Genomic DNA, 27,587 nt, shown 5'->3' on the forward strand with positions numbered 1-27,587 from the left:
CTGTACTTTACTTTACTATTTATATTTTTGACAACTTTTACTTTGACTTCACTTCGTTCCGAAAAAAATTATGTACTTTTAACTCCATATATTTTCCCTGACACCCAAAAGTATTTGTTGCATTTTGAATGCTTAGCAGGACAGGAAAATGGTTGAATTAACACACTCAAGAGAACATCCCTGGTCATCCCTACAGCCTCTTATCTGGCAGACTCACTAAACAGAGAACATCCCTGGTCATCCCTACTGCCTCTTATCTGGTGGACTCACTAAACAGAGAACATCCCTGGTCATCCCTACTGACTCTTATCTGGTGGACTCACTAAACAGAGAACATCCCTGGTCATCCCTACTGCCTCTTATCTGGCAGACTCACTAAACAGAGAACATCCCTGGTCATCCCTACTGCCTCTTATCTGGTGGACTCACTAAACAGAGAACATCCCTGGTCATACCTACTGCCTCTAATCTGGCAGACTCACTAAACAGAGAACATCCCTGGTCATCCCTACTGCCTCTTATCTGGCAGACTCACTAAACAGAGAACATCCCTGGTCATCCCTACTGCCTCTTATCTGGCGGACTCACTAAACAGAGAACATCCCTGGTCATCCCTACTGCCTCTTATCTGGTGGACTCACTAAACAGAGAACATCCCTGGTCATCCCTACTGCCTCTTATCTGGCAGACTCACTAAACAGAGAACATCCCTGGTCATCCCTACTGCCTCTTATCTGGCGGACTCACTAAACAGAGAACATCCCTGGTCATCCCTACTGCCTCTTATCTGGCGGACTCACTAAACAGAGAACATCCCTGGTCATCCCTACTGCCTCTTATCTGGCAGACTCACTAAACAGAGAACATCCCTGGTCATCCCTACTGCCTCTTATCTGGCAGACTCACTAAACAGAGAACATCCCTGGTCATCCCTACTGCCTCTTATCTGGCAGACTCACTAAACACATATGCTTAATTTGTAAATGATGTGTTGGAGTGTGCCCCTAGCTAAATGTAAATAAAAAACACAACACAATTGTGCCATCTGGTTTGCTTAATATAAGGACTTTTAAATTATTTATACTTGTACTTTTACTTTGATACATTTTAGAAATTACATTTCCTTTTCATACTTAAGTATGTTTAAAACCAAATACTTTTAGACTTTTACTCAAGTAGTATTTTACTGGGTGGCTTTCACTTTTACTTGAGTCATTTTCTATTAAGGTATCTTTACCTTTACTCAAGTATGACAGTTGGGTACTCTTTCCACCACTACACACATACACTCGATACTGGTACCCCCTGTATATAGCCTCATGTGTTGCTTATTTGGTATTCTTTTTTAAACTTTCATTTATTTAGAAAATATTTTCTTAACTCTTATTTTCTTAAAAGTGCATTGTTAGTTAAGGGATTGTATGTAAGCATTTCACTGTAAGGTCTACACCTGCTGTATTCGGCGCATGTGACAAATACAATTTGATTTGATTTGACATATACACACATTCGGACACACACATAGGTCTAGCAGGCAGAGTCGTATGGAACTGGCCTATCACCTTCCCAAAGTCTGCATTTACAGTCACATAGTAACCAAGGACATAGCACCTGTATAGGGGCATTGCCAAGAAATGTGTCACTATTGACTATGGTTTCCATGATGGTTTCATGATGGTTTTTCCCAAATAGTAAACAAACATGCCCCATTCCGCAGGTTCAGGGTTAAAGGGCGGGATAATCCATGGTTTTCTTCTGAGCTGTCTTGTATTATTCACGACCGTAATCTAGCCTGGGCTAAAGCTAGGAAATCATGTTCTGATGCTGATTGGCTTATTTTTAGGCAGTTACCTTCCATGAAGGCTGAATATTTTATGTCTGTTACCACTGATAACCTAAATGACCCTAGAATGTTTTGGAAGGCTATTAAGTCTATGTCTGGTAACAGTAATGGTGTTTGATTCAGTGTCCTCTGCCTCTGTACAACCCTGTGTGGATGAACCAGTGATAGCTGGTCAAACTTTTAGCTTTTTGCCATTCTCAGTGCAGATGGTACATAAAGCCATGAAATCCTTAGATCAGAGAAAGCCTGCAGGTCCTGATCTTTAGGATCCCTGCTTTTTAAATCTGGCAGCTGAGGTTGGATGGAGAGCATTTGTGAACAGCAGTTTTCAGTTCTTTCCACAGATTCTCGATTGGATCCAGGTCTGGACTTTGACTTGGCCATTCTAAAACCTGGATATGTTTATTTTTGAACCATTCCATTGTAGATTTTGCTTTATGTTTTGGATCATTGTCTTGTTGGAAGACAAATCTCTGTCCCAGTCTCAGGTCTTTTGCAGACTCCATCAGGTTTTCTTCCAGAATGGTCCTGTATTTGGCTCCATCCATCTTCCCATCAATTTTAACCATCTTCCCTGTCCCTGCTGAAGAAAAGCAGGCCCAAACCATGATGCTGCCACCACCATGTTTGACAGTGGGGATGGTGTGTTCAGGGTGATGAGCTGTGTTGCTTTTACGCCAAACATAACGTTTTGCATTGTTGCCAAAAAGTTCAATTTTGGTTTCATCTGACCAGAGCACCTTCTTCCACATGTTTGGTGTGTCTCCCAGGTGGCTTGTGGCAAACTTTACACAACACTTTTTATGGATATCTTTAAGAAATGGCTTTCTTCTTGCCACTCTTCCATAAAGGCCAGACTTGTGCAATATACGACTGATCAACATTGGATCATTCAGAGATCCTCACTGAACTTCTGGAGAGAGTTTGCTGCACTGAAAGTAAAGGGACTGAATAATTTTGCACGCCCAATTTTTCAGTTTTTGATTTGTTAAAACAGTTTGAAATATCCAATAAATGTTGTTCCACTTCATGATTGTGTCCCACTTGTTGTTGAATCTTCATAAAAAAAATACAGTTGTATATCTTTATGTTTGAAGCCTGAAATGTGGCAAAATGTCGCAAAGTTCAAGGGGGCCGAATACTTTCGCAAGGCACTGTAAATATCTTGGAACTTTAATTGATGACGGCCTCACTTTTAAATTGCATATTCAACAACTTACAAAAACAATTGAAGCAGAAATTGGGATTTTATTTTAGGAATAAGGCCTGTTTTTCTTTTGAAGCCAGGAGGCTAGTATCAGCTACATTTATGCCTTTACTAGACTATGGGGATATTTTATATATGAATGCTTCCGCTCAGTGTTTGAGACCAATTGACACCCTTTACCATGGCACTTTGAGATTTATTTTAAACTGCAAAACTCTTACGCACCACTGCACTTTGTATACCAGGGTTGGCTGGCCTTCTCTCGTCACTCGTAGGCTCAGTCACTGGTATACTTTTATTTACTAAGCCATTTTGGGTTTACTACCTTTTTATTTGGGCATTTTTATTGTTCAGAAATGTGGTGGGTACTGTCTTCGTTCGCTGGACTTTATCCTGCTAACTGTTCCAAATGTCCCAACTGAATTTGGTAAAAGGGCTTTTATGTACTCTGCGCCATCGTCTTGGAACGCTTTACAAAATACTTTTAAACTGGAAGAACTTGTCCCGATTGGTATTTTTAAAATCACTGATGAATGATCTTGAGACTGATTCTGTTTTTAATTAGCTGTTTTTGATTTTATTATACTCTTGTGAATTCTATGGCTTTTACTAGATTACTTGTAGTTTTTCATGAGGTTTGTCTGTAATTTTTGTAATGACTTGGTGCTGCCTATCTTGGCTAGGATGCTCTTGAAAAATAGATTTTAAATCTCAATGAGCCCTTCCTGGTTAAATAAAGGTTTGATAATAATACAAATACAAGCATAGACTGATAGTAGTTGGTTTTCTATGTTCAACCAGCCAAATGGCCTAGAGACTGTATTTCAATGAGAAGTATTGACAACTAAACAATTAGGATTGTCCTTGTTGCTCTTGTAGTGAGATTTAAGAGTATTCTCAGCACAACTTCATCCAATGTCTCTCTCTCTCTCTCTCTCTCTCTCTCTCTCTCTCTCTCTCTCTCTCTCTCTCTCTCTCTCTCTCTAGCTATCTTTTTCTTTCTTGTTGTCACACCCTGACCATAGAGAGCTGTTTATTCTTTATGTTGGTTGGGTCGGTGTGTGATTTATGGTGGGTTATCTAGGGGAATTGTATTTCTATGGTGGCCTGATTTGGTTCCCAATCAGAGGCAGCTGTTTATCGTTGTCTCTGATTGGGGATCATATTTAGGTAGCCATTTTCCCATTGTGTTTTGTGGGATCTTGACTATGTTTGTGTGTAGTTGATTTCTGCACTGCATGTAGCGGCACGTTTCATTTATTCGCTTTATTGTTTTTGTGCTTTAAGTTTCTCTTCTAAATAAAAGGATGGAAACATACCACGCATACCAAGCTGCATCTTGGTCCACTTGGTCCATTTCAACGAGCGTGACACTTGTACACACACATCCACACTCATCTCTGCTTAAAGAGCGGGATGCTCAACCATGAAATGAGCAGTAACATGAACTTTGACTGGCATTTTCACACAGAGTAGATATTTACGGAGCACCGTATATCAGGGTAAACTCCCAACAATACAGCATATGCCAGCGTATACCAAAGAGGCAGTTGGAGACAAACTAACACTGCTGCTCAACCCCCATCACACACACACAGGCACACACACACAGTCACGTGCACTCACAATTGGTAAACACTGTCAAACAGGGCTGTCTTGTATTGGCAGGTGAGCCAGAGACAAAGCAGCTTTCCATAAACAGATGTCCAGTTGAGACTGAGGGGGGAAAGCAAACACGACAATGTCAAGTCTAGATTAGCCACAATGCCCATAGTGATCCAATCTGTTTGTTCGGAGGAGGGGAGGCTCACCTGCCACGCCCCGAGAGGCTGGACTTAGAGTTTGCCGAATGCAGATCCATCTTGGCAAGGATACACAGCGCTGGCGTTCTCTTTCTGCACATTGCTCTAAGGCTGGTGATTTGTCTTCTACCAATTTATTGCGCTTTATGGAGCCAGGGGAAGAATACTTCAAACTCAGCCCACTTCTCTGATAATCACACTGGAAATTTATCTGAACAATTATGTTTTCTCCGATACTCTGAATCAATTCCAGAGATGTGCTCCTGACAGCCAGGCTATGGTACATCTCAGTTCATTATGATGCATCAGGGCAGCCTGACAGCACACGACAATCTATGTCCACACACAAACACAAACACACTGGCTGTCAGGAGCACACACCCATACTTCTTCCTCATGAGCTAGTCATGCTGATTTGTGACTCATTTCAGGAGACTAGGCATATGTCGAGCATCACTACTTCACAGAAGAGGCATTTGAACGTAAACAACAACAAAACATTATCAAAAAAATTCTGGAACATATGAACTTTTATGTGCATCAATAACAAACTTGCATGCCATCTGTAATTATGAATAAAAAATTTAAATTACCAGCCAAGTTGGCTTAGCCACAGAAAAGACAGGGACATTCCCGCTAGCCATGTTAGGCTGAGATAATGAATGGGCTGGATATGCCGAGAGATGAGTTCGGATTGATCTGCCATGTAGTATGCTTCTGTTTATAACATAAACTGCTCAGTATGTGTAGGTAATCATATCTAACGCAGCTTTTTATAAAGATATCAGGACGAACTGTGATAATGTTGCTAACGCTCTCCACTCTCCACTTTCTGGAGGACCAAGTTTTGAAATCAGTGGAATTCCCTGTGGAAGCAAAGTATGATCGCTCAGGAGATGGAGGAAATTCAGGCGTTTGTTTATGCGGAGGGCGTCGAAAAGAGAATACACAAAGGCTGTTATATAGATCACCTGTCTCTGGATTACATCTTCAAACTAAGGGCAACCATGGCATCTGTGAAAGAGAGGGAAAAGCATTCATTCATGTATTTGGGTAAGAGTGTCTCATTAGCTACATTTTCAGATATGATACATTTCTAATTCTGTCAGAAAGTAATTTTCATTGTAAGTAAAGGCATACTATTGGCTAGCTAGCTAACTTTAGCTGGCTGACTAGCTCGCTAGCTAAAGTTACGTGTATGATTTTTGTAGTAATATTATTCGTATCTCAGAGCCATTTACATTTACATTTACATTTAAGTCATTTAGCAGACGCTCTTATCCAGAGCGACTTACAAATTGGTGCATTCACCTTATGACATCGAGTGGAACAGCCACTTTACAATAGTGCATCTAAATCTTTTAAGGGGGGGGTGAGAAGGATTACTTTATCCTATCCTAGGTATTCCTTAAAGAGGTGGGGTTTCAGGTGTCTCCGGAAGGTGGTGATTGACTCCGCTGTCCTGGCGTCGTGAGGGAGTTTGTTCCACCATTGGGGGGCCAGAGCAGCGAACAGTTTTGACTGGGCTGAGCGGGAACTGTACTTCCTGTATTGCTATTCATAGCCTAATGTTAGCTAGCTAGCTAATACTGAACCTAGTTGGTTAGCTTTAGCTGCCTGTAGATTCATGCAGGGTAGTAATGTTATGAGTTCATTGTTTAGCTAGCTACATGTCTAAACAAAAGACTCCACTTTGCAACTAACCAATTCACTGTACTGTTTACACATTCTGTATTCTGTGCATGTGACAAATAAACTTAGATTATATTTGATAGATTGTGTGTTTACCAAAGACAGTAATGTGAAGAACAGCATGACCTGAACCAAAGTAAAATCAGGATATAAAGTTAGGTCAACGAGACAGTGTCCAAGTTCTAAAATTCCCCTGTAGAATGCGTTGCTTTTAATCCGTCACACTCACAACAGCAAGCCGTTTTCTGTAATTAGCTTGCCATTAACTTGTAAATCATGATCTTGTTGTGAGTTTATTTTCCTGTAATAATGAATACAAATTGCTTAAAGTTAAGACGTTGCCAGCTATATGATATGGTTATTATTTGAACTGGCTAGCCAGTTAACTAAACAAGCTAGAAACAAACCAAAACATTGTTAGGAAAGCTGCTTTAAGTTGGCTGGTTTGCTTGATTGCCATATACTAAATTAATTTTTAAAGGAATGGGTTTATTGGTGTTAAAATACACTAGTTATGCTATTTTGGACCACCAGGCTGCTGATGTCATGCAGCCTGTCGTATTTGTGTCACTGTCGTATTTGTGTCACATTGTGTCACATTCCGAAATGGGACTACTTCATAAACTGAACATTCTCTCTTCTCAAAGAGACAACAACAGGGGGAATGTTTGTCATTGCTGGTCTCCTTCATGTTACAGTTTTTTTTACTCTTAGTACAAAACTCCAAACCGGTCACACTTGTAACGCAGTCAGTTTTTCATTCAAAACCTGTCATTGTGCATTCATTTGGATTGTAAACATCTCTCACAACACAGCTATTGATCAAAATACATGTTTATTGTTAAATGTAATGAGAACATTGGTTTAATCCCCAAAACACAACATAATGATCTCGTTTCAATTTAGTTGTTTTAACTACCAGTTAATCCAATAGCAAATAATGCAAGATACGGCCCTTTAGAAGTGATGAAAGTAACATGCTACAGTACTGTAAATTACAGTAGATTACACGGTTTTCACATTAGGCAATACACTTACATTACTCATCAAAATTGACAGAAAAGATATATGGTAACAAACCAATTTGAAATCTATAGGTTTACCTAACGCCAAGTAATTAATCATTAAGCGCAGTTGGATAATGTGATGGTAAAATGTATTTAAATAAATTGAAAGAGAATCATGAAAAGTATTGTGAGTAATGCATTGTGAAAGGCCTTATATGAAGTATTTCTAGATAAAACACTGGTGAAAAAGTTACTGTGTGATTTTGTGCCTAAAGTTTGTTATGATCTGTTTTCAGTTTTGCTAAAAACCCTTTCCAGCTGAATCGTTTAAGGCATGTTGAATGATTATCTGGAGCTTCCCTTCACCAGGTAAATGGGAGAACATTCTGAAGCTAAACCCCAGCACTAAGCTGCCCCTTCACCAGGTTGAACATCATCTCCAGTGCCAGCCAGCAGCAGTAGAGCCAGATGGTCTGAGCGGAGCACGTCTGTGTTTGTGGCTTGTCTAATCTTGTCCAGAGTCCGTCTGCTGTAGACTATCTCAGCACAGTGAGAAGTGCTGCCGAGAGGGGAGGAATGGCAGCTATTCCAGTACCTAAACAGATTCCTCTACCCTGCCCTGATGACCAGTGATGAGCATCAGCCTCCATGCTGTATGTATAAGCCAAGGTATGCCAAACAGGCCAACCAACCAAAGTCCCCCTCGAAAGCTGTTTCCTGTGGCCCCGCCCTGAAGTGGACGGCCGTTTCCTCTTGTTGTTGCCAGACTGGAATAGAATCCGGAGGGGCACGGGGTGTAGGTGGGGGGGGACCAACACATTATTGCTTTCTCTCAGCCACACGTTGTCCTGTTTACAGACACTTGTCTCTTAGACACCACAAATGTGGTCATATGTGCAGACAATCATCCAGCAGAAGAAACAATCAAATGGCACAGTCCGGGAATGATGTATTAATGAGGTGACCAGGTAATGAAAATAGCAAATCAAAAGGAGAACAAAAGAGTCACTGAGTGCAGAAGCAGAGTGTGATGAGATTGTCCTCTGCTCCAACTCTGTACTGTTGACTGAGCCACGAAGATACCGCAGGGCTTGGCTGTGATTGATGCCTGTGTTATCTCTGCTGGTTGACATCAGATTATTGCTCTGCAAGTTTAATACTGTGCACATGCCATAAAGCACAGCAGCACAGCCTAGCTGGCCTCACCAGAAAGGACATAGAGAAGGAGGCAGCCCACCTCACAGTGCACTCCTCTCCCCAGGCAAGGCTCTCTCTCAGCAGGTTCTGTAGGGTGGGACCTCACCCCTTCACCTCTACCCCCATCCCCGCCCAACCAATTACAACCAACCCATCCATAGCTCATATGATTACTAGTGAACAAAATAATGTATGATCTTACTTTTTTTCTTCAATGTGGTCATACTCTGTATCTACCTTAGGTTTTATGACTTCCCACAATCCTCCCACAACCCCTTCCTTCCCCTGTCCTCATCAGTCTTGTCCACAACCCCCCTGCGGTGGACCTGGCAGTGTACACCTGTTCCAGCCCAGCCCGGCTACCTGAAACCCTATCCCACCCTATCCCACAGCAGAGGCTGGGTGAGCTGACAGACGGGTCAGAGGTCAATCAACAAAGGTAGAGATAACCCCCCCAGGCAAGCCTGAGAAACAGCAGCTAGCCAGGTGGACAGGTTCACTCAGTCTGACCCCTCCATCTCTCTTTCACTCTCTCTCTCGCTCTCTCTCTCCCTATCTCTCTCTCCCTCACATGTACCCACACATACATAAACACATTAATTTATGCAAAGTTCAGTAGAAATGTGTTCCCTAAAGTTTGGACACTAATGATACCTCTTCAGAAACTTAAATCTCTTGATTTGGATGCCTGGTGATCCCTGGCACTTACCCTGTCAACTCAACTCTGAATAGGCAGATGAGAAATTAACACGGTGATTGTGTAAGCTCTGAAACGTCACCCAGGGCTACAAAGGTGGTGATGCATACATACTGAAATGGTCCAGATGGGTTGTTGTTCATGGCAACCAAAAACTTTCTTGAAATATCCTCTACCAGACACTTACATAAGCTCATAGTGGGATTTAGGAAAGTGTACCTTGCCTGGACAGACAGACAGCCACACGCACACACACACACACACACACACACACACACACACACACACACACACACACACACACACACACACACACACACACACACACACACACACACACACACACACACACACACACACACACACACACACACACACACACACACACACACACACACACACACACACTCTAAATACATAGTCAACTAACTAGGAGTACCTGTTCATCGTCCACTCTAACACATCAATAGAATGATTCATTATCAGCTTGTGAGGAAATAGCAGGCCTGTTCAGTCAGACTGCAAACACCAATAAGGCCAGCTCTCCACTGACCTCTACCTCCAACTGCTCGGATTAATCCAAGTCTTCAAGCCCATAAACCCCTGCAAGGCTTTCTCTGTTAGTCATTCTGTGTATCATGAAGTCCACTTAATTGCAGTTGATGAAGTCCACACTGTATTCATATTCCTAGGTGTTAGTAAAACAGTAGCTATGTGGGGGTGTTGGTTATGGTGCTTGTTTCACTGACCTGTACCCCTTGGTTTAGTACTAAAACAATATCTACTTATCTCTTCCAGCCATCACAACAACTCTGCATAATCTCACACTGGCCCTGGAACTGGCTCTGACTGTACTATGAACAAAGACATACACACAAAGACTAAGACATGCACAATGTAAGTGACAGGAATCTAAAAAAACATTCCAACCTATGAATATATTGAATATATATATATTATAACTTACAATGCTCTTACATCAAACGCAATGAGAATACAAACTCACCTAAAGGAAAACACGAAAGAAAGTTTGTAAGGGAAATGTTTTCTTTGTACAGTGCATTTCATGAACTATACATTTTGCTTCACAAGGAGCTTCAAGGATACATGCTTTGAAAGCAGAGTGACGATATACCTGCTTGTGTACAGTACCTAACAAACAATAGCCTGGCTGCTTTTCTTTCACTGAGCCCTTTCTTTTCTTTCAATGTTTGGGTGATAGTCAGAGATAGGGAGGGAGGATACTTATTTCAACCACCATATCAAGTAACTGTCAGCCTGTCTAGAATAGGACCAGTGGCTTTAGAAGCTGCTGCCTGGCCATGGCTGAGGAATTAAAGCCCTTGTGGGTCACAATACTGCCAGGCTTTAGGGCCTGTAGAAACCCAACAGACCATTGTTGTCACTGACAGCCCCCTCACCTTTTCATGAGACAGCTGACAATGCAGACAACAAAAAAACGTCCTCCTCCCAATTCATCAAACGGCATGGCCAAAATATTGACTAACCCTTTCAGGGCAGAAACCATCGGAAGGAGTGGATGAAGGGGGTATTGTTCATTAAATGCAGGTGGATCTGAGCCAGGTGTACAGGTCTGGTCTTTCTATAGGCATGTTGAATGTTGACAGATCCTCTGATTACGGTTGAGGGGTAATTAGTGCTTTGAACTTGAGGTTAGCCTTCACGTGATCATCTTTCCCCCGATTATACCTCACCTTGCCTTCATGTCCAGCCACCTGAAATACAGTGTGTGATTTCTGCTGCAGCCATCCGGAATGTCTGATGTTTACTATTCAAATTGTTTGTTGGTTTTTAGTTATATTAATCAAATACTGTACATTAACCGGGTGAACGCCTTTGATTAAGGGAGAAAATCAAGTCTGCAGAACCTGTGTCTCCATTTAATCTGCCTCTTCGGTATCTGTCCTTTAAGCTAAACCCATTCTACCAGGGCTTCAATGCGCTGCTGTCTAACAATGTCTGGTTAATGTGTGTCCAAGTCACTGTATTTTACTGTAGAGCATTAAGTGAGGTGAAGTGGTATGGGTGATGTCAGACAAAGCACATGCCAGCTATAAATATGAAAACAAAAGATGTGGGGGACACAGGAACTGCTCCTCTGTGAACGAGACAGGCACTTAATGGCAGAGAGCGTGGAAAAAGACTAATTGCTGCCACTGGCTGTTCAGGCTGCAGCAGACCATAAAGAAAATAATGTGTCACATTCATTGTTCTAATGCTGACCCTGCGTTTCCCTCGACAACACCTCACAGCAATGCAGCAACCGTCTCCCTCCCAGCCCAGCTGTAGTGTATGCTGGCTGCTGCTACTCTGAGCTCCTTCAGGTTGACACTGAGTCAGTGGCCCAGAGCATAGAGACACTAGGAAGAACAGGAGTTCTTCAAGTTCCTAACAACATTAGACTGATCTGAGAGGGTTCTTTGAAGGACAAACAGGATAACACGAAAGCCACCTCTGAGGCATTTCACTGTCTGTGCATTTCCCAGTAAACCCAGGCTTCAGCATAGTACACTCTTTCAACCCAAATGGTCTTCCTTGAATGTATCTGCTGGCTGCTACTGATACTGTACTCAAACAATAAGTCTTCTGGAACTGGAGGAGGGGTTGTTTGGGGAGGCAGGCTGACTTCCTCATCACAGAAAAATGGGACGGCAGGAGGATAGAGGGAAACCCTCACATAAACAGCTCCCACTCTCACTTTCCCAGGGTAAACTCAGATGGCCCCCATCCACTATGACAGGTACAGCAGAACTCTGTAGCTCTGATGCCAGGAGCTCAAACATCCCACAACAGTCATCTTTCCACCACACATCACATGGCCCTCTTCCACCAAAGAAAATCTGTGAAAGCCATCCATCTACGACCACATCCAGCTAGACCATCCAGGTGGGCAGCACAGGCCCAATGGGACAATGGAACCCTTTCTCCTGAAGATGGAGAAATCGATACTATGAGGGGAGCACTATAAGAGCACCCTGCCTTGGCTGTTTACCACCTTAGAATTAGGGCCCAATTTAGCCATCAACATGTGCATAATGGGAGAAGGAAGGGGCAGCCCCCATCCCACCCTTCAACCACTCCACACCTGGAGAGGACCACACAGGTAACCGAGAGGGGAGGGTTCAGTTCTCATGGAGAAGGACTGGCAGGTGGGATAGTGTACATCTGTTGGGGGGGGTTACCCGGATCTGATATGATTTAGACCACCCCCACAGAGGAACTCGACCACATACAGATGAACACTTGAGTGATAAAGTTAAATTCCTCCCAAAAGTTTTCCCCAATCGTTTATCTCATCTCCCTTTTCCCATAAGAAACGAGGTGCTGAGGGGGTTCAGAGAAGGCTGGAGGGCTTGTAATCCAAGCTAAGCATGAGACAGTCCCTCCAACACGACAACAAAGGAGTACAAACCCTGGGGCAAACTTACGCAGCAGTGACATCAACAAAAAGGGCCTAAATTTAACAGCGGTGGGAATTGTGGGGCGAGCCATACAGGAACACTTTCAATGCATTGCGAAGGTCAACTGGGACTTGACTTCCTCCTCAGACTCCGCCACTAGCAGCTTGCTTATTCCCTCCTCCCCCCCCTACTCTCCCCGACAGCAAAATAAAGACATAAGCATTGTTTAGCAAGACAATGGGCCACTTCCAGAGACCTTTCAGTCTCAGACGCTGAGTTTTCACATCCATAAACAGCGTGTGGCTGTGAGCAGCGAAATAAAATACTTCACAGGAAGACTGGGACATTATAATCAGTGTCATTACCCTACAGCTTCTCATGACTCCAGTATTCACAGAGGAGAAGGACTTGATATGTATTACCTCTGCACCCAGCCAGAGGACAACCGCAGCTCTATAATAAGGTGTGTTTGTATGGGGAGTTATAGCCACAGCTACTACATGCTGGGAATACAGAGCTCACAAGGAGTTTCACAGCCATGTCTCACCCTGCCTTTGTGTACCCATCATAATAGAGTCTAGACTATGGCATAAACATGTGGGCAGTGGGCTCAAACCTATTAGCAACTAGCCTGTACCCCTGCACACTGAGTCGGTACCGGTGCTGCCTGTATATAGCCTCGTTATTCTTATTGTGTTACTTTTTATTATTACTTTTTATTTTAGTCTACTTGGTAAATATTTTCTTATTGAACTGCACTGCTGGTTTAAGGGCTTGTAAGTAAGCATTTTACTGTAAAGTCTACCCTTGTTGTATTCGGCGCATGTGGCAAATAAAGTTTGATTTGATTTGAGGTGCCCGTCAGTGATGAGGGCCACAGAGCAAAGCTGGGGAAAGGGTCATGACCCTGACTTAGTCAGAATCACACTGTATGCCTTCACTGCTAGCTACACTGGGAGGAGGATGGCAAAAATAATTATTCTTAGCATGCCATCTGTGTGCCCCTCTGTGACCTGCTGTATGGAACCCAGGCAGCCTGTCCCTGTTACACCAGCAGAGCATGAGGTTAACCAACACATCTCCCATTACTACCTGCCTCATAATGAAAGAGCCAACCTCACTGGAATCATTTCAAGTGAGTGGGGGAAGGAGGTTATTACCATGCCATTGCAATATTATCCAAAAATCAACCAACAACATGATCAACTATGTAACCTTGGTGTAACGTTTATGAAAATTATTATTTTGCATTATTGGTACTTAAAAGGCAATCAGCACTTGAGACTCATATTAAAGTAAAAAATTGCTTCACAAACCTTTAGTGAACTTGGGTCTGTCAAGGCCAGCGCTTGCCTCTTCAGCTCTGTCACATTCATTTGACATTGTTGGCAAAAGCTTCCTTTTCCATCCCTTCTCTCCGACTCTGAGACGGTCACGGACCCTGCGCCCTCCGGGGGTGGCCGGCTGCTGCACCGCGCGTCCTTTGCCAAGTGAAGTAGTTTCCTGGGACTCAGATCAACAGGGAACGGCGACTCCCCGCTAGGACAACCTTCCACCTTCGCCATTAGAGAAAAGCAACTCGGTTAAAATAAATTCACAGGTAGGACAATACGCTGGCGAGACGCACAAGCCCAGGTGTGGAAGTCTACTTGTCTGGAGTTGTTGGTTGACTGACAACCTGCATGAATGTCATAGGTAGGTAGACATGAGCACTACCAATTTGAAGAGGCAGGCTAAATGGATGCCAAGACAAAAGGGTTGCGCTGCTGCGACAAGTTCTATTGAAAATCGGAACTGGTCATTTTAGCTTTATGCATATAACACTTACAGTAAACATGCGGTTGTCAGGGTCCAGTCCATGAGTTGCATTTCCCCAAAATGAGTTCATTCTCCCGGGTCTGGGTACCCCTAGTAGACGTGGTTCTCACATACACTCAATTATTAAGAATAATTTGTACAATGAAGAGTAGTCGTAGTTGTAAATTGAAGTGTCACTTCTAAATCTGCCAGCGAGTAAACATATTGTAGGCTAACCATGGTTGTGTCCCGATCCGTGCTATGACGGGACAATCCGAGAGAAGTTTTGGCACACACTCTTTTAAATGGGTGGGGGAAACTTTTGAAAAACTTTTTGGCGCATGATTGGACACCGCAATAGTAAATCACTTAAAATCATAACTGTAGGTGCATGGATCAGACAGGGTAATTCAACGTGTGAGTTGTATTAGGTTTGTATGTTATTAGGCTAGCTATTTATAAAGCTGAAATTGGCCATTGTATTGGCTTCTATTATCAATGCATTACCCTAGTAAAATGACTAAGTTATTCATATAGCTTAATTTCGTAATATTATTTGAAATATAGTGATTTTTATTTTAGATTATAGTAATCAATGGTTTTATCCATTCTTGTTGTCAGTCACGCGAGCAGACACAGTTGCAGACATTGCTTCACTGACAAGATAATGGGTGCAGTACAGAGCCTACTTAGCTTTAAAGCCAATGCGTCCCGTTCTTGCTACTTTGGCGCCATCCTCTGGTAAATGGAAAGATTGCAGGATGGTTTTCGCAAAATAAGGGGTACAAGTTAAATATTTAATTAACACACTTTAAATATTTGATATGGATGATGTAAGCCTCGTACTTCGTTGTGAGAATCCTTTCTACCCTCACATGACCCAATTGCAGACTTTTGTCTGTCTGTCTGTCTGTCTGTCTGTCTGTCTGTCTGTCTGTCTGTGTCGTCGACTGGGTTGAGTGGCTTTACGCTTGGCAGTGCAACTGGTTGCAAATTATAGGCGTCCTTATGGGGTTAACAGAATGAGGCCAATTTAATACTGCCAAACGTTTATTTTGTAATTACACATGCAGCATAACATAAGCTATTCACCACAAAAGGCAAATACAAAATTCTCTGAATAATTTATCATAGATAAGAAAATTATGTTTTTATCTGAAGCTACGGCCATGGTTATCAGACCACAGACACAATAGACAAATGAGCCGGAGTCACAATTCAAAAAATAGGTAGCCTAATATTATTGATAGTTACACAGTCTCAGGAATCAGGAATCAGGAATCAGGAATCAGGATAGGCTATTCCATTTCTTCCCCACTTCAGTTTTGTGTGACTCTCATTGCATTTAGAAATGAATCATTCTATCATATCATCAAATTAAATGTTGGACAGTGATAGGGAAATCAAGTCTGTCATTGTGGCCTTTACTGACTCTTGCGTGCGCTTGTACTGATTACGAGTGTTCATTTTTGGTTATAACTGCTCGGCGCCTTCAACAGCGAATGAGCGCAGAGATTACAGTAGCCTTATTGTCTATTAAATCATTGAATGTTCGGGACCACAAAGCCCCATCCACCCTGCTACTCTATACTTGGTTCAAACTTTTAAAAATTATTTTAAAGAAGAGAAATCCAAGTCAGTGATCACGCTACGAAGTTGGCAACGTAGATAAGGCGCAGCTGACACTCAGGGGAGCTGTTCATGGTCCTGAAATGTACTGGAAATCCAGGTCTGTGGCTTTACTGGTCACTTTGTGTATCAACTTACTTACTTATTAACGTTAGATTTTTCAAGGTAGTTGGGCGAGTGGATTAGGCTACATTTTATGTTTGAGCAGCCTATGTTTCAGCTATTTAGTGTAGCGTGCACTCACTCACCTTTGCTTTTCTCCTTAGAAGATGACTGGTAAATCCAAATATGATATCGGAGTCCACGAAGAATGTACCCAGATCTATGAGACTGGGGTTGGGCTTGTCAGCTCCAGATGAGCCCGAGGAGTTTGATAAAGCCATGAGGGAAATGTGCGTAATATTCTACGCCGTGGGTTACCGAATTGACATCTATAGTTGTATATTCGTTTCCATTTCAGGATATATTTTCATAGATCCCAAACAATTGCATGGTTTCAATCCAAAAGGTATTCCGGACATCCAACAATGACTCGGAGAGAGCTTACTGTCTCTCCATGACCGCTCCACTCAATGCCCAACAATTGCGGCGTGTGCGCAAAAATCTCCTGTGCATGGCCAGCAGTCCAGCAAGACAATACACCGATACAATCCATCCGTAATCCAAACCTTTATATCCACAGGTAGAGTATTTGTTTTTTAACTCCTCACGCCTGGTCTTTCAGCTCGCAGGTCTCGGAACGCAATCACATGCGCCTAAGGAGGATCACCTTTTGCAGTCCCCCGCACCCCTCTCTCCTGCTCTCTCGCTCGCTCACTCACTCACCCAGTTGTGTAATTCATCCTTGCTGCGCTTCCTGCCGACTTGCTGGAGGCTCCAACATGTATTTATCAAAGCAAACACGCACTAGAGGACAGCGGAATCCAATAGCTTCCCAATGACCCGGTTTGAGATCTTTGGTGGAACTTGTGCCATGACCCATTTAACTTAGTTGGATCGTCTTGTTTTTTACATTTTTATTAAACTATTTTGTAGAGAAAACCCTGTATTTGTCAGTGCACTGTACGTAGTCAGCTCTTGCGTTTACGTCTGTGTGTAGCTTAGTGGAGTTTGGGCTATTAATTACGTGGCTAATAGATGGCTTAGTGGAGTTTGGGCTATTAATTACGAGGCTAATAGATGGCTTAGTGGAGTTTGGGCTATTAATTACGAGGCTAATAGATGGCTTAGTGGAGTTTGGGCTATTAATTACGAGGCTAATAGATGGCTTAGTGGAGTTTGGGCTGTTAATTACGAGGCTAATAGATGGCTTAGTGGAGTTTGGGCTATTAATTACGAGGCTAATAGATGGCTTAGTGGAGTTTGGGCTATTAATTACGTGGCTAATAGATGGCTTAGTGGAGTTTGGGCTATTAATTACGAGGCTAATAGATGGCTTAGTGGAGTTTGGGCTATTAATTACGAGGCTAATAGATGGCTTAGTGGAGTTTGGGCTGTTAATTACAAGGCTAATAGATGGCTTAGTGGAGTTTGGGCTATTAATTACGAGGCTAATAGATGGCTTAGTAGAGTTTGGGCTATTAATTACGAGGCTAATAGATGGCTTAGTGGAGTTTGGGCTATTAATTACGAGGCTAATAGATGGCTTAGCGGAGTTTGGGCTATTAATTACGAGGCTAATAGATGGCTTAGTGGAGTTTGGGCTATTAATTACAAGGCTAATAGATGGCTTAGTGGAGTTTGGGCTATTAATTACGAGGCTAATAGATGGCTTAGTAGAGTTTGGGCTATTAATTACGAGGCTAATAGATGGCTTAGTGGAGTTTGGGCTATTAATTACGAGGCTAATAGATGGCTTAGTGGAGTTTGGGCTATTAATTACGAGAATAATAGAGGCTAATAGATGGCTAATTAGTAGAGTTTGGGCTATTAATTACGAGGCTAATAGATGGCTTCGTGGAGTTTGGGCTATTAATTACGAGGCTAATAGATGGCTTAGCGGAGTTTGGGCTATTAATTACGAGGCTAATAGATGGCTTAGTGGAGTTTGGGCTATTAATTACGAGGCTAATAGATGGCTTAGTGGAGTTTGGGCTATTAATTACGAGGCTAATAGATGGCTTAGCTGCCTTCCAGTTCCAGATACAATTGGGACTTTTAAAGACATATTAATGTCTTATTTTCAAAGCATTTTCAAATACAGAGCTGTTTGAGTTGCAATTTTAATAAAGTAGATAATATCTATTTTGTGTGCTTTGAAAGCTGAACAGGGATGTTCTTTTAATACAAATATTATCTGCTGTACACAGACCGTGTCACGTTCTGACCTTTATTTCCTTTGTTTTGTATTTATTTAGTATGGTCAGGGCGTGAGTTGGGTGGGCAGTAATTGTTTGATTTTCTATGATTTGGGATTTCTATGTTTCGGCCTAGTATTGTTCTCAATCAGAGGCAGGTGTCATTGGTTGTGTCATTGGTTGAGAATCATACTTAGGTAGCCTGGGTTTCACTGTGCGTTTGTGGGTGATTGTTCCTGTCTCTGTTTTGCACCAGATAGGGCAGTTTTGGGTTTTCACGTTTCTTGTTTTTTGTATTCAGTTGTTCATGTGTACATTTACGTGTTAAAAGAACCATGGACACTTACCACGCCGCATATTGGTCCTCTGATCCTTTTCGCCTCTCCTCTTCGGAAGAAGAGGAGGAAATCGCTTACAGACCGAGGACTTCGTTTATAAGCAGACGGTCTTAACCGCCATAATGAACTCATTGGTACCCGGCACCCTTTGAAAATGTCATTTCTTTAAAGCACTTAGAAAGTTTGGGGGGTGTGAATGTTTTCAAGTCTGATTTTAAATTATATTTAATTTCATCATTATGCGAGAGCAGAATACAATTCGATACACAATGCTGTGTGATCATGGGTTTAATCAAAATGTAGGAATTGGGTAGGCTATATTATTCAACCTTTATTTATTTCGATTTGGGCCATTTAAATAAAAAAACATCTTTAAAAGCAAGATTAACCTGAGGGATATCATGGTGGCTTAAATGATGGTTGGCTTATTAGTGTTGTGAGGATACCCATAATAACCTCTATATGTGACCCTTTCTAAGGCCCAGTTATGTCCCTTGCCTACCCACAACAAACAGACACTCACTCAAACACACACTATTACGCACGGAAACAACCACAGCTCATTATTTTTTGAACGGATTCACTGGATTTCCAGGAGACCGATAATTGGCCTGTTCTCTGTAGTAAAGATGATTTACCATGTCCGACCGAAACTCCGTTCCCACCTGGAGGAGGTTCGGGTCACCCCGACCGCTGATGAACTTCCGGATCGCATCCCGTGGAACTACTACCCCTACATCTGCTGCCTTTGCGCATGTAGGAAAATCGCTATGGGCATCTCATTATACTGCTCAATATCTTACCCAACTTGCAAACCTTCGCAGTGCACGGGGCATCTTGAGAACCGTTTAGCAAATAACCGTAATGTTGTTGGCACACTGCTGAGATCAGAGGAAATAAAGCGGCGTCTGGGACGGAGACTGGAGAGAATAATCTGTGGATGGCTCTTTAATAAATTATTCATACGTCAATACAACAAAGCAAATGTTATTCCCTTAGAACTATCAAGATCATCATCATTATTCCGAGCGGTGTAAGATTTTATTCTCTTATATTTGTCCATCAATAAATTAAAAACAGTTATTGAAAACAAAACAACATTCATTGTACTCTCCTTCTGAAACCAAAAAATATATTTATCCACCGGGGGGAAAAAAGTACAACTGTCTGGAATCCAATTGGCCCTTTCCTTCAGCACCTCGGACAGCGACCATGCCCAATGCGCTGTTTGGACTTCAGGAACAGTCGGACACCACGAGGCTATATTGACATTATAACACAAGGTGGCACACGAGAGAGAGATAGAGAGAGAGAGGAGACGGAGAGAGAGCAGGGGTGGGGGAGAGAGATATAGAGAGCGAGAAATGCTTACAAATCAAACAAGGTTAGGGTGAACATTAGTGTAAACACGTAGGTCAATCTTGTAAAAAATAAAACAATGAATGTAACCAACTGCTTTCAGATTTCAAAAATGGTCTCGAACTCTTATATTAGACTATGCTAAAGACATGACATGAAATGAGTCTAATCCACACAATTGAATTAAGAATCTCATCACTTTACTATAGCATATCAGCCTAAGCTACTCAATGATTCAAGATCTTCAAAGCAGTGCAGGCTAAAAAAAACGAAAGTCTAACGATACAGAAAGCACTTTTTGTTGATCTCTACTCCATGTATTGCCTTGGAAGTATTTGTCTGCCTGATCAAGTGGTCCTAAACATTTCACAATTTTGGCAAAGAACTGTTGAACTGTTAAGAACCACTCCACCAGAGAGACCAAACTACGAGTCATCACTTCTTCAGGTGACCACGCACAGTCCAAAACTGGCATAAAGAGCAGTGTCTGCAACCATCGCTGTCTGCCCATGTCACACCAACAGAAACAGTAGCCTACTTCATATTTTACAGCAGTTTGAAATACTTTTATTGTCGCCTGAACTGACAAAGTTCATTCATAGGCCTACTATAGTAAGCTAAATACTAGGCATAGGTTTTCAAAGGTTATCTCACCGTGAGTTGCGGTTTCATCTGAGCAGTCCATGCCTATGCTGTGTCTGTGTGGCTTTGGTGAGCCGCGGCTCTTTATATATAGTGTTTTGGGGTAGGTTCATACAAGCCTTTCATTCAGCGAGGAATGAAGGCCAGGCAGGTCTGACCGGCTGAGCTGGGTTCCACCAGCAACTTGTGTTGCCTGTCAGACAGCCGCCTTCATGACGAAGCCAAGCCAAGTGTAGTCACTAATACTCTCTGCACATTGCTTTAAGCTTTTTATCTAAAGTATCAAATCTGTACCAAACAATGAATAATAGTCCTTGCTAAATATTGATCAGATTTATACCACACAAGAGTAGCCTACATTAGGCTACATAGGCTAATGACTTAAATATACAGTTCTAGAATGAGAAATACTGCACGGATTCCATTTAACATTGTTCTATAGCCAAACAATAGGCAGCATACTTTTGGGTGTCCTGGGTTGCTTAACTTTCAGGTACTAGGGAACAGTGGAGTAGTCTTGAATTATGATTCTTTATCCATTCATAGAGTATATTATCGTCACCCGCACAGACACATACAGTATTCTCCCCCATGCTGTTCCACCAGGGGGAATGGTTTTATAATTTACGTGAGTACTGCGCAGCCCCAACCCCTTATTATATACCTTGATCTCCTTGGGAGAATGCAGGGAGGGATTTCAGGTAGCTAATGCAAATGATCCCCAACAACAGAATTCAAATACTTCAATACTTCATATGGAAAGCATTACCACAGGAAAATAAACTCGAGGAAGCAGGCAACCGGCCCTGAAAACTTGTCTTCTGGCATATTTCAGAAAGGCAAGTATTGAAAGATGTTTGTGTCAGGCTTGTGTGTGAGACTTCCTCTGAGAATGCATTGTGTGAGAGCCTGACTTCCCCCATGATTCATTCACAATGACAATACAGATTCCAACGCTGGCTACATTAGTATTTAATTGAAGTGCATCTGCTGTAACGGAACTGCATGATATTCAACATCTCTCCTGGCAACTTCTCAACCTCTCCTCTCTTACAGCAGTAAACCACTGGTTACAGAAACTAGAAACCACTGGTGACTAAGACTAAGACTAAAATTGTCATTTATATCGTAACACATTGAATATATATTTGAATATATATTGTAAATGGACCCAATGCATTTAATTAAACTTAACAACGGCATGTGAGATTTCCAGTGATTCTCTCTGAATTAATGAAGGCAGCTGACGATCCTGAGCTGATTAACATGTGACAGTGGGGGGAAACAGAACATAGAAACGTCCTGTTGTCCAAAAACCTGTAACCTTCACTTACATCATACATGTATTCCTTTTATCACAGAACAGTATAAAGTTATATGATACCTCTTCTACAAGTTACACAATAGTACAGATATATGCATGACAACAACCATGGACGTGGACTGACACAGACACATTATAATGTTATTCACATTTAGTTAACCCTTGTTTGGTCTTCATGTTTTTGTTATCCACCAATGTTCGCTGGTCTGATGGGCCCACAACATTATTGGGTTTTTAAAACAATACGACCATCATTTATGTAAAAATACTTAATATTAAGATGTTGACTTATATCAATTTACAAGAAAAATAGACAGCATACATGGTTCATATTTGCCATTTACCCCTGCTAGATCACATTTATCAATAAAAGCGCTATTCGTTTTTGTAAAATAAAATGTATTTAAAAAATCAATTATAATCAAGATATGGGTAGAATAAATCATGTTTATCTTGAACAAATATATATTAAACAAGGTTTTCATCACTATTGATGTTTATTGCTTTGAACTGAACAAATTGGAAGGACACATTTTACATACAGTATTTTACGGAAATGACAAATGAGCCCCATTGAACGCAAATTAAGGCGAGTCTACACACCACATGAGGGACAGAGTTTTACTGCGTGTGTGTTGCAAATGTATTTCTTGCACTTGATGCATGTGTACTGTGTCTTCCTGTCCTTCTTGGGTCCACACACATCACAGCGCTTCTTCTTGTTTTTACCGGCTGTAATCTAGAATGATGAAAACACTTAGTTCAGGTATTTTTCTAACATCTCACTCACATATATAGTTACAGCAGGCCAAGGCAGGTGAGTCAGACACACACACATGCAACATCACTCACACTTACTTCCAGTATTTGAGCACCAGCATCCTCCTCCTGAATCCTCCTCATGATGTTTTTGATGTTCCTGGCCACAGATTCTCCCATCCCTATGCAGCGTACTCATGAGTACCACATTTTTGTCTTTCTTTGTTACGTAGGACACTAGGGACGTGTCGGCGGTGAACACAAACTTAGAGGAATTGATAGGCCTATTCCATGTATTCAACAGCTGAGGTGGGAGCTCTGGCTTGTTTTTTCGTACTGTTCCTACCATCGTCAGCTTGCTCTTAAGGAGCTTCTGTCCCAGCTTGTGCGAAGTGAACAAGTTATTGCATGTGATGTTGTGGCCATGGAGGCCATGTCACGTCCAGGACAACCCACATCCCTTGGTTCTTCTCAGGGGCTCCCCCAGGACAACCGGCATCCCTTGGTTCTTCTCAGGGGCTCCTCCATCTGGCTTCCCCATATACACTTGCAAGTTCCACGCATATGATGAAGCAGCATCACAGGCAGCCCAGATCTGATTCCATATTTTGCAAGTTTAGACGGTATGTACTGCCTGAAGGGGCAGCGGCCCCTAAATGGCATTAGCTGCTCATCAACAGTAACATTGGGCCCAGGGTTGTAAAACAGGGGAAGGCGGTACGACCACTTGTCGCACACTGTCCTGATTGCAGCTAGCTTGTCTTTCTGCCGCCGAGCTGGTCTGTTGTCTCGGTTATCGAAGCAGATAATCCTGGAAATAATGTGGAAGTTTTCCAGAGACATTGTTGCACAGAAAAGTTCTCTGCCAGTTTCTGCATCCCACAGGGATTCTGTGGATTCCCCATTGAATCTGAAAACACCAGCAAGGATAAGAACCCCAAAGTATGCATGTACAGTAAATGAGTTTAGTCCATCTCCTTCCATCTCTCTCCAAAAACACACATTCCCTCCAAATGAGTGCAGTTCAGAATGATTTTCTGGATAGTGTCTAGGATGAACTGTTCAAAAGAAGACTTTATGTTCTGCACATGAGGAACCACCATCCACGTCGGCCCTGGTTGCATCCTTATCACATTGGCAGCCAGACGGGCAGGCCAATTCCTTGGGCAAGAAGACCATTCAATTTCACAAATTTTTTACATCCCCATTTCTTCTCCTGCAGGTAGCTGATGAGCTGGTTGCTGACGGGCTGGTCCTGGGGCTGGCTGCTGATGTGCTGGTTGCTGACGGGCTGGTCCTTGGGCTGGCTGCTGATGAGCTGGTTGCTGACGGGCTGGTGAGACCAGGGTCTGGCTCTGGAGTCATCTCTCCCTGGTACCTCCTTATAAAACAGAAACATTCACTCATGTTCTGGAATGCGGTATCCCCAAAGACATCGTATATCGCCTGTCAGTGTTATCTCCCAGAGGCCCATCCTCAATAGAACACACACAGATGAGCGTTCTAACAACCCCTTATTCTGTTTCAAAAAACAACCATTTGATGCAATAAAAGTATTATAACAATCTTGTAGTTTCCACCATACTGGTCTTGGGGCTGGCTGAGGGTCAATCTCATCCTCTTCTTCCAACTCACTGTCAGACTCCGAATTGACAGAGACACGATGCTCATATTTGGAAAATTCTTTATCTTCCAAAGTGGAAGATGCTCCATCCACACTAGCTTCTCTCTCTGCAAAAATGATTTCCAAAGCCTTATGAGCAGAGCTGATTTTTGCCATATTAATTGATTGTGGTAAGGAGCCACACATGCAAAGCTATTTATTTGTTTGTGTCCCTCACCCAATTTGCACCTGGCTGGGGTAGAGTGTGGGAAAATACAGACCTTTTTACAATGTATCAAAATAATGTATTGTAAAAACATTGTACAGGTTCCCGCAAGACATTGTGTAGTTTCACACACTTACAAAGGGTAAAGAGTGTGAGATAAGCGGGAGACAGGCAGGGAGACAGACAGGTTCTTGGTGCTATTTTGAAACAACAGGCCCAGGGAGGAGGACGACAGAGTGAAGGCACACAGTACATTTTTTTTGTTACATTTTTACTTGTTTTCACCTACACACACACAATTTTCCAGACTTTTATTGTGTTTTGGGGGGACAACAGCTGGTTTGATATCCAGCTATAACCTTCCTCTCAGTCTGGGCTGTCAGAGAGAAGAAACAAGGTAGCAGGAGGCAACAGAAACAGAAGAGGAAGTACAAAACTATGGAAGACGATGTGGGTTGGAGTTTTACATCGATGGAATTTTTAGTAACTGTATGTCTCTGCAAGTTGCTTTAGATAAAAGCATCTGCTGAATGACATTTTTATAGACTACAGAGGGAGCTGGGTTTATATGCTAGGAGAGCTGTGTGTTAGCAGGATATAGGAACGAATTGCACTGTTTTATAAACAGGAAACACCTCAGTTATCTGTACTTTCAGAAGGAGGTAGAGCTAAAATATGGACTGCGTGAATGATACATAATTGGGAAAATAAACATCTAGGCAAATTTCACAACGATTTCAGCTTAGAATAAATGGCACTTTGGATGTGCTTTATGAAGTGCTTAGTATAAGGTACAGCGTTGTACTCTGTGCTTCCAATGAACACTGATTATACTCTAATAATACAAACAGAGTGAATTGCTTCCACATACAAGATAGTATACGGTGATACATACAAAACATACACATAGATATAGTACTGCCCGTTCTAGGCACAGTGTATCAATATTACTTGACATGTTGTTGTTCTACCAGTAGTTTTACAGCGTACAGTTCTCTAACTGTACTTGGGATGGACGCAAATATATAAACTATAAATGGCTTGAATGAATCTCTATATAAAATTGTCCATTGTAAGAGTGAAATGGAAAGTCAGAGAGAGAGTGATGGGGATGGACGGAGAGATAAAAGAGAAAGGAAAAAGTGTTGAGGATCTTTGTCTTCAGGGTCCTTTTGGACAGGCTGAGAACTCGATGTACTCTTCATTCTGAAACACAGAAGGAGAAAGAGTTCAAAGTTGAATCTGGAGCAGTGCTGTTCAAAACAAAGGCCAGCTGCGATAACGTCAAAGGAATGCTGGTTTTGCAATCTCTGCTACTAATCCACATACTGCATACAGGAAATGTTTGCAGGCACCAGGCTGTCATCACACCAGACATCACAGACATTCACAAAAGCCAGGCAGACTACCACACAGCACGGTTTTGTGTCACAGTCTAATCGAACTCACCCAGGCAGCCATTTTGTAAAAACACCTGTTCAAGCTAGGCTACAATGAGTGATACTCATGTAGATCACACAGTGATGCAACACATCACCATGCATTGAAATGACAGACACAGGTGAGTCACAGCACAGAGTGAGGCATGACCACCAAGCAGAGGAGAACCCAAAGCACTAGCTGTGGCTATTCCAGTGTTACCTCAGCATTAGCTCATAATCAACATGGGGAAAACACAAAATCACAACATTTACCTCATCATTTTCATCAAACAAAGGCTGTAAGTAAGCAAAAAAACACATCATTGGAACACATGGTGAAGTTTAATGAAACTACGTCCCTATTCTGTAGCCTACATGGTTTTACTTTAAATATAGCCCATGTTGAATCTAATATACGGAGCCATCGGAAAGTGCTCAGACCCCTTGACGTTTTCCACATTTTGTTAGGTTACAGCCTTACTCCTCATCAATCTATACACAATACCCCATAACAACAAAGCAAAAACCATTTGAAATGATTGCTAATATATTTTAAAAAAATGAAATATCACATTTACATAAGTATTCAGACCCTTTACTCAGTACTTTGTTGAAGTATCTTTAGCAGCAATTACAGCCTTGAGTCTTCTTGGGTATGACGCTACAAGCTTGGCACACCTGTATTTGGGGAGTTTCTCCCATTATTCTCTGCAAATCCTCTTAAGCTCTGTCGGGTTGGATAAGCAGCGTTGCTGCACAGCTATTTTCAGGTCTTTCCAGAGATGTTTCATGGTGTTCAAGTCCGGTCTTTGGCTGGGCCACTCAAGGACATTCAGAGACTTGTCCCGATACCACTCCTGCGTTGTCTTGGCTGTGTGCTTAGGGTCGTTGTCCTGTTGGAAGGTGAACCTTCACCCCAGTCTGAGGTCCTGAACGTTCTGGAGCAGGTTTTCATCAAGGATCTCTCTGTACTTTGCTCCGTTCAGCTTTGCCTTGTTCCTGAATAGTCTCCCAGTCCCTGAAAAACATGCTGCCACCACCATGCTTCACTGTAGGGATGGTGTCAGATTTCAACCTGACAGAGCCTGAGAGGATCTGCAGAGAATAATGGGAAACTCCCGAAATACAGGTGTGCCAAGCTTGAAGCTTCATACCCAACAAGACTCGAGGCTGTAATCGCTGCCAAAGGTGCTTCAACAACGTACTTAGTAAAGGGTCTGAATACTTATGTAAATGTCATATTTCCATTTTTAAAAACTGTTTTTGCTTTGTCATGTTAGGGTCATGTCATTTTAAGGTATTGTGTGTAAAAAATATATATTTTT

General features: G+C 42.2%; 1 protein-coding gene, 2 long non-coding RNA genes and 1 pseudogene across 3 annotated transcripts in view; 1 reads left to right on the plus strand and 3 right to left on the minus strand.

The window, feature by feature from the left end:
* LOC118368267 (kinesin-like protein KIF26A) overlaps window positions 1-14,948 on the minus strand; it is a 99,187-nt gene extending 84,239 nt beyond the window's left edge. The window contains exons 1-2 of the mRNA XM_035752240.2: window positions 14,696-14,948; window positions 14,184-14,423 (exon numbers count right to left, since the gene is read on the minus strand). Of these exons, the coding sequence (XP_035608133.1) occupies window positions 14,184-14,423; window positions 14,696-14,755 (300 nt within the window). The 5' untranslated portion in view covers window positions 14,756-14,948. The remainder of the gene's footprint in view (window positions 1-14,183; window positions 14,424-14,695) is intronic.
* Window positions 14,949-19,860: 4,912 nt separating this feature from the next.
* On the minus strand, window positions 19,861-21,081 carry LOC118368268 (uncharacterized). The gene is made up of 2 exons (XR_004822287.2): window positions 20,942-21,081; window positions 19,861-20,188 (listed from the first exon to the last, which is right to left on the minus strand). It is a non-coding gene; the product is annotated as an uncharacterized LOC118368268 (long non-coding RNA).
* Window positions 21,082-21,626: 545 nt separating this feature from the next.
* LOC127915581 (uncharacterized) lies at window positions 21,627-24,579 on the plus strand. Its single transcript, XR_008091377.1, has 2 exons — window positions 21,627-21,772; window positions 24,239-24,579. It is a non-coding gene; the product is annotated as an uncharacterized LOC127915581 (long non-coding RNA).
* Window positions 24,580-25,052: 473 nt separating this feature from the next.
* The window catches only part of LOC118368269 (60 kDa lysophospholipase-like), a 31,302-nt pseudogene continuing 28,767 nt past the window's right edge, over window positions 25,053-27,587 (minus strand).

The sequence above is a fragment of the Oncorhynchus keta genome, chromosome 35 (genome assembly GCF_023373465.1).
Source record: "Oncorhynchus keta strain PuntledgeMale-10-30-2019 chromosome 35, Oket_V2, whole genome shotgun sequence".
NCBI lineage: Eukaryota > Metazoa > Chordata > Actinopteri > Salmoniformes > Salmonidae > Oncorhynchus > Oncorhynchus keta.